Here is an 8,036-nt window from a genome sequence, read left to right as displayed (position 1 = left end):
ATTACATAAAAGGGTACGGTCTTTTTTTTTTTTTTTAGTTTTGTTCATTTCAAACGGCCGGATTCCGCCCTTGGGCCGTAGTTTGCCCACGGCTGGTCTAGAGGATTTATACAGTGATGTCAATGGGGTATTAAAGTTCCCTACTATGATTGTATTGTTGTCATTCTCTCCCTTGATATCTTCCAGTTTTTTAATTTATTTTTTTACGTACTTCAGTGTTCTTGCATTGGGTGCATATACTAGTATGTTTACCAGAGTTGTATCCGCTTGTCATATCCCTTTAGTATTATGAAGTGGCCTTCCTTATCTCTTGTTATGGCCTTCACTTTGAGGTCTATTTTGTCAGATATTGCTACCCCAGCCTTTTTTTCATTTCCATTTTCCTGAAAAATATTTTTCCATCCCTTCACTTTCAGTCTTGTGTGAATCCCTTTTCCTGAGGTGGGTCTCTTATAGACAGCATATATATGGGTCATGTATTCTTATCCATTCAGCCACTCTGTCTTTTGATTGGAGCATTTAGTGCATTTACACAGCACATGGTTTTAAAAGTAAGTCAGACAACAACATCGATGGACCTCAAGGATATTACGCTAAATGAAATAAGTCGGACAGAGAAAGACAAATACCATATGATTTCACTTATGTGTGGAATCTAAAGAATAAGAAAAATGAACAAACAAAATAGACATAGACTCAGAGATACAGAGAACAGACTGATGGTTGCCAGATGGGAAGGGGGTGGTTAGAGGGATGGGTAAAAAGGTGAAGGTATTACTATTTTGTAACTACCAATGCACAAATTGGTAGTTACAAAATAGTCATGGGGATGTGAAATGTAGCATAAGGAAGATAGTCAATAATATTTTAATAACTATGAATGGTACCAGGTGGTACTAGATTTGTTGGGGGGATCACTTTTTAAAAAATAATTATTGATTGATTGACTTTCAGAGGGAGAGGAAGGGAGAGAGAGAAAGAGAGAGAGAGAGAAAAAGAAACATTGCTTTGTTGTTTCACTTATTTATGTACTCATTGGTTGATTCTTCTATGTGCCCTGACCTGGGATTGAGTCCACAACCTTGGCTTATCTGGACGATGCTCTAACCAACTGAGCTAACCAGCAAGGGCTGAATCACTGTTTAAATTCTATAAATGACTAACCATTATGCTATACAAGTGAAACTAATATAAAATAATATTGAATGTCAACTGTAATTGAAAAATTAAAAAAGGAAAAAATAAAAGAACAATCCCATAAAATAAAATATATACAGCAAAAAAAAAGTAAGTTAAATGTGTGTAAAGGAAAAAATCAAGCAAAATGTGTATTCATGACCCTAACCCTACCCCATCACACTCCACTTCCTAGAAGTGGTCCCCTGCTTCTTTTATTCTGTCTGATAGTCATAATTATGTATTTTTATTTCCTGATTAGTTGATTTCTGAAAGTATATGGATTGCCTCCTTAATACAAAGCTGCAAACCAATAGTAATTTTATGTTCTTATTTATATTTTTTTTCCAATAGTAATTTTATATTATGAGCATTTATTTGAGCAAAAGGAGCTCTATTCCTAGAGACACAGATTCAGATAGCAACCTAAATTGTGCTCCACTGAGACAAAGAGGAGGCTACCTTATATGGCACAAGTTTCCCCACAGCTTCTCAATTAGGTCTATTTTATGTAAATGACAAATAGAAATCATGCAGTTCTGCTTGGACAGGGTAGGTCTCAGTCCTTGGTAGAAAGACAAAACCAGGGTTTCCCTGTAGTGTTGAATATGGTGAAACAAGTGGGCCATACTAGGGAAGCTGAGAGTTCAGTCCGAGAATCCCCTGTCAGTAATTGTCTGCTAGACTCATTATTTATAAAATGTGGGCTTTAGGTTGACCATGGGGAGTCCATCTCAGCAGATAGATTCCTTCTTGGGGTTCATATCAGATTAATCTTTCTTCTCTGGGTCTACAAAACCCACAAATATTACTGCTCATCCCTATCTATTTCCTAGTTTGATTACCATTTTAAAATAATTTGATTACTATTTAAAAATAATACTATTTTAAAACAATTACATTATTCTTGTAATTGTTACCTGTATTACTTAAAATGATAGTGGTGCACCTTTTTTCAAGTTTGGACAACATCTGTTAACTATCTGTTATGAAGAATGAGGAAATTTTCACACTTATACTTACTTCCTCCTCTTTTCTCCTCTCCACTTTCCATTTTTTAAAATTATATTATCACTAGAGGCCCGGTGCATGAAATTCTTGCATGGGTAGGGTCCCTAGGCCTGGCCAGCGATCAGTTCTAATCTGTGAGGCAACCAGTGGGGATCGGGCCCCCCGCTTGCACCCGCTTTGGGCTGGTGCCACCTGATCGCGGGCCCTGCCCCCTGCCACCACTGCTGTTTGCTGTCTTTGGGGTGACCAGTGGAGTGATCGGGACCTCCGCTTGCACCCGCCTTGGCCTGATGCTGCCCGCTCATCTGCTCCACCATCCCGCCACAGTACCACTCTCATTGGGACCCATCAGGGCCGGCAGTGCCTCCACTGCCGCCTGCTGCCAGTGCTGTGTCGCTGACATCCGCCATGTTCTGCGCCGCCCCTTGGTGGTCAGTGCATGTCTAACTCCCGGTTGGTCGAACTCCTGCCTGTGGGGACAACTTACATATTAGCCTTTTATTATATAGGACTAGAGGCCTGGTGCACGAAATTCATGCATGGGGGGGGCGAATCCCTCGGGGGATGTCCGACTGCCGGTTTAGACCTGATCCCACAATCTGGGACTGCTGGCTCCCAACTGCTCACCTGCCTACCTTCCTGATTTCCCCTAACTGCCCCCACTCCTGGCCGGGTCACCCCCAACAGCACCCCCTGCCAGCCTGGTCGCCCCCAACTTCCCACCCTACCAGCCTGGTAACCCCTAACTGCCTCCTCCACTGGCCTGGTTGCCCCCAACTACCCCCCGCCAGTCTGGTTGCCCCTCATTGTCCCCACCCTGCCAGCCTGGTCACCCCCAACTGCCCCCCCTGCCAGCCTGGTCGTCCCATGCAGCCTGCTGTTCACTCGCCCCCCTGCAGGTCTGTTCTCCCCATGCAGTCTGCTGTTCAGTCATTTGGTCACCCCTCAGTGCTCCCCTGCCAGCCTGGTCACCCCACACAGTCCGTTCGGTTGTCCGTTCGGTTGTTTTGGTTGCAACGGTCGCTTAGGCATATATATATATATATTTTTTTCTTGCATCAGCAATGTTTCTAACATTTATATCTGTTCTGTAAGTATAGGTATTCTTGGCTTGAGTTTGTAAGTTGAAAATTTGTTGTTTTATAAATATAACTAACCATAGAACAAAGTAATGGAATTTAATGTTTTTAAGGAATTATTATTTTGTGGGCAGTCTATTAAGTAAAATATCCCATATATTTCTCATTACATAGATACAATGATTAGCCCCATTTTACAAATTGGAAAACTAAGGCATATAGAAGTTATGTGGTTTCCCTAAGACCATTTGGCTAATATGTGGTGGAATTAGGATTTGATTTATAGACGACATTGCTTATCTACTAGTCTATGTTGTATAATTCAATATGTTTCCTCAAAATACTGGTAATCCTTAGTTACATTTCCCTTACTTATGAATTGTGGTCTAGGTTAGCGTGGGCAGGTATGTGGCTTTCCTCTACAATTGGTTAGTTTTACAATTCTTCATACATTTGAAAATCATAGTTATGTAAAGTGTTAATTACTGATGAGTTTCAATGGTTTAAAACAATTAATTGGCGTAATTTTAATTCTAGAAGAGACCTCAAAGGCCATTTCATATAATTCCTTCTTTTTCAAATGAAAATACTGAAGTTCAAATAGATTACATGACTTAGTTAAGTTCTTGCTTAGGTCTTTAGTTAGTGGCCAAGGAGAAGGGGGAGGGGATGAAAAGAAGAGAGTTAGAATACAGAAACAATTTTATTCTTCCCCATCATACTCATTTAATCTTGGTTACTCAACTGTAGGAGAGAAAACTAGTTTCCCACACTCCCCCACCTATATTCCTTTTCATTTCCATTACTGAGAAATGAAAAAATGAAGATGGGCAGAGGTTGCATAGTGAAGTTCAAGTTTCCCCAAATAGTCTAGAACAGCCGTGGGCAAACTATGGCCCACGGGCCGGATCCGGCCCGTTTGAAATGAATAAAACTAAAAAAAAAAAAAAAAAAAAAAGACCGTACCCTTTTATGTAATGATGTTTACTTTGAATTTATATTAGTTCACAAAAACACTCCATCCATGCTTTTGTTCCGGCCCTCCGGTCCAGTTTAAGAACCCATTGTGGCCCTCGAGTCAAAAAGTTTGCCCACCCCTGGTCTAGAATTTAAATTTTATTTCTTATAGTCTTCCCACTACTGGAGGCAGCTACGAATTTATACATATTTTAGGTTCTAAAAAATTGTTAGCTGTTTTGCGTAACTTGGAATAATTAGGGTATTTAGGGGAGAGTAGATTTCCTAAGAAGTACACAAAATTCTGGTGAGTTAATCAGGCTAGGAGCAATTACAAAAAGGAAATGAGAGTCAAATGAGAAATAAAATTGGATCTTTCTTTTGAATTATGGTTTTAGAAAATAAGAGGGAAGCCCATCCTTGTATCTTCTTCCCTTGCAGAGCATGAGTTCTTAATCAGTAGTCTACGGACAGACCCATATATCTTAAAATTCTATGCAAATTCTGTTTAAAGATATGGACAGGTATTTCTCTGAGTAGACATGTCATAGCACTAAACACATTCTCAAATGTAACTATGATCCAAAAAAAGTGAAGGACCACTTACCTATGGTTTCCAATGTTGTTGGAGTAAATTGTAATTTCTTAATAGGCAAGGCCTTTGCGTACTCATCCCAGTCCCTCCTCCTAACCATATCTCCCACCACTTGATACTAGAAATCTCCCAGTGAAGCCAAGCCTATGCGTTTTTGAATGACTGAGCACGTTGTGCATTTTTCTTCCCTAAGAACTTCGTTTCTTTAATATCCACACAACATAGAATTCATTTTCAAATGCTATTCTTAACTATAAACACAATTTGCCATTTGAGACTCCCTTAAGCTTAAAAAAAGTTCTTGACCTTGTCAGATGTTAAAAAGCCTTATATCTTATCTGTAGTTTTCAAATTTAGAATTTATTTAACTTACTGTGATGTATGCATTTTTCCTCATTATATGTAAAATTTTTATAGGATAAGAACTTCTTACGCTAGGTGTTTTCTCTATTATCAAGTAAAATGATACTGATATAGTATGTTCTCATCCATTTTCTGGTGTAGTCAATAAATGTTTATCGAACCCTTACTATGTGTCAGACTGGGTTTCTAGAAGTGAACAAAACTGACAAAAAATAATATTCTGTATTCTACATTCCCCTGGGGGAGATAGATAAAGGAGATTAATTAAAATACATAAAATGTTAAATAGTAGTAAGTGCTAATGAGAAAAATGCAGAACAGTTAATAGGAAAAGGAAATGAGTGTATGTAAGTTTGTTTTGGGAGCGAGCAATTTTAGATGTGGGAGGGCAAGGAAGGAGTCACCAATAATGTGATTTTGGAGTAAAGACTCAAAATATGTGGAGTGAACCATGTTGATGTATGGGGAAAGAGAACTCCAGGTGGAGGTAACAGGAAATGCAGGAAACTAGCCTGTTTGAGGAATATGAAGAGAGAGGCAAGAAATAAAATCAAGGGTTTATTGGTGAGCCAGACCATGTAGGGCCTTGCTGAATCTGTAAATTTTACTCCCCAATAGCAGGTATTTGAGAATAATATTATGATGAACCATTTTAACAGATCACTCTGGCAGCTCTGCTAAGAATATATTAAGAAGCACAAGGGTGGGAGTTGGGCAGCCAAGGCTATTGCAATAATCCATGCAAAATCAAATGGTGGTTTTGGATTAAGGTGATGGCAGCAAGATAATGAGGAGTGATCAAATTCTGGAGATATTTCCAGCTAAGTGTTGCATGAGAGTGAAAGAGTCCTCAATATTCACTCCAAGGTTTCTTGTCTGAGCATACTGCAAGTTTGAACTTGTCATGGGTTGTTGAGGAAGGGAGGACTTCAAGAGAAGTAGGTGGGTTTGCGGGGGAGTGTGATGGGGATGGATATCAGAAGCTCAATTTTGGATGTTTGAGTCTTATGATAACTCTAAGTGGAGATAATGAGTAAGCAGATGACCTGAGAGTCTGGAATTCAGGAAAGAGAGCTGGACTAGGTTTATCTAATTAGAAGTTACCAGCAAATGACTGGTATTCAAATCCATGAGATTGGATTTGATTCACACATTATTGTTTTCTGGAAAGGTAGAATAAATTCTGCTTAATTTCTCTCAGGATTTTTAATTAAAATTGTGCCTTGTTTAAGTGAAAAAGCTTATTGAGGGATATTGAAGAGTAACAATTTTAAGGACTATGGGCATGGGTTGTCAATTAAAAACCAGAATTGAAGTGAATTTTATGAAACATTCTAAATTAATTTCTATTTGTCTTTGTGTGTGTGTTTTAGGCCAGACCTGTTTGATTGGAATAGTGTGGTTTGCCAGCAGTCAGCCGCACAAAGACTGGAACATGCATTCAACATCGCAAAACATCAATTAGGCATAGAGAAACTACTGGATCCTGAAGGTTGGTATATTTCTGGACTACTGCTGTTTTCAATATCATTTAATGTTTATTGCCATAGACTTTACATTTCCACAAACTAGGCCCAAAGTAGAAACTATGCATCGTATGTTTTTCTGTAGTCCAGATGTATTTAAAAAGTTCTGTATTCTTGCAATATATCATGAATTGTTCTATGTGGTTTTAGTTCTCAAAATGCCAATATCTAAAACTAAAGTGTAAAATTTGGGGGAAAAATAAATGCCTTTGGAATGTATATGCCTCATGGATGAGGCATACTACATTCAGAGTACATTGACTCCAAATAATTATAAAAAGTTCATGTTTTGCTTATTCTACCAAGAGATTTGATACATTAATCAGCTATAATTAATTAGCCACTCTTGCCAATTTCATTCATATACTCCGTAAAAGGCAAATAGTTTACTGTTTAAATCAGGAAATCTGTTCCTGGCACTGCTTCTGTTATAATTTGTCACTCTGGGGGAAACCCTCCATTGGATGGTTATTATTTTCTGCTTCTTTAGTTGACAGGCAACACTGTATTTATATTTTTACTAGGGGCCCAGTGCACGGACTTGTGCACATTGAAAGGAAATCGGGAGCCTGCACCCATGTGCCTGGGGAGTTTCCATGTCCCCATGAGCTGCCGGGAAGTTGCATGGGGAGTCTGTCCTCCTCCCCACAGCTTCCTGAAAATATATTTCCAAATGTCCCTTCGGTGGCCAGGGTTGTGCCTTGCCAGCTGGGAGGTACCCAATGGACACCTTGGGCCGTGCTGGATGCTTTCCACTGCTCAGAGTTGGATAAGAGTTGCTCTGAGGTGAACAATACAAAGTTGGGGATCTGGGGGGGAAGGGGTGCTCTGTTGCCCACACCCCCCACCCTTCAGATCCATCTCTCTTTGACTTTTACCCCTATTGTCAGTTGCCACATTGTGGCCACTGTTATATTGCTGCCTTCCTCTGTAGCTCCGAGGCAATTGGTAAGGGATGAGATTTGATCTTGATGCCCGAGGCAGAGTTCCAGGAACCCAGCGGTGATATCAGGCTCATCTGGTTACTCCGAGTGTCTGTGCTTCAACCTTTCTTCAGAGATTGTAACTGCAGGCTTATAGGGTACGAGAGATGTAGCAGTGCACTAAGTGGCAGGCAGCCGGGGAGGAGCCTGAGCCGGGGCTGGGTGCTGCACTTCCCCTGTTCACCCGGGCCCTGCTGCGCCTACTGCTTCTGCTCAGTAGTGCTGCAGCAAGAGGCTGTGAGCCCAGCTTCTGGGCTGAGCAGCGCTCCAGGCTGTGGGAGCGCACTGACCATCAGGGGAGCAGCTCCTGCAATGAGTGTCTGCCCCTGTGTCAGTGCACATCATA

At 40.4% G+C, this 8,036-nt stretch overlaps 1 protein-coding gene across 1 annotated transcript in view; it reads left to right on the top strand.

Annotated features, from left to right (window-relative positions):
* DMD (dystrophin) overlaps nt 1–8,036 on the top strand; it is a 2,279,750-nt gene that overhangs the window by 570,165 nt on the left and 1,701,549 nt on the right. Inside the window, exon 7 of the mRNA XM_023751347.1 lies at nt 6,555–6,673. Within this exon, the coding sequence (XP_023607115.1) occupies nt 6,555–6,673 (119 nt within the window). The remainder of the gene's footprint in view (nt 1–6,554; nt 6,674–8,036) is intronic.

This window comes from Myotis lucifugus, unplaced genomic scaffold (assembly GCF_000147115.1).
Source record: "Myotis lucifugus unplaced genomic scaffold, Myoluc2.0 scaffold_20, whole genome shotgun sequence".
Classification (NCBI taxonomy): domain Eukaryota; kingdom Metazoa; phylum Chordata; class Mammalia; order Chiroptera; family Vespertilionidae; genus Myotis; species Myotis lucifugus.
This window is presented reverse-complemented; position numbering and strand designations above follow the sequence as displayed.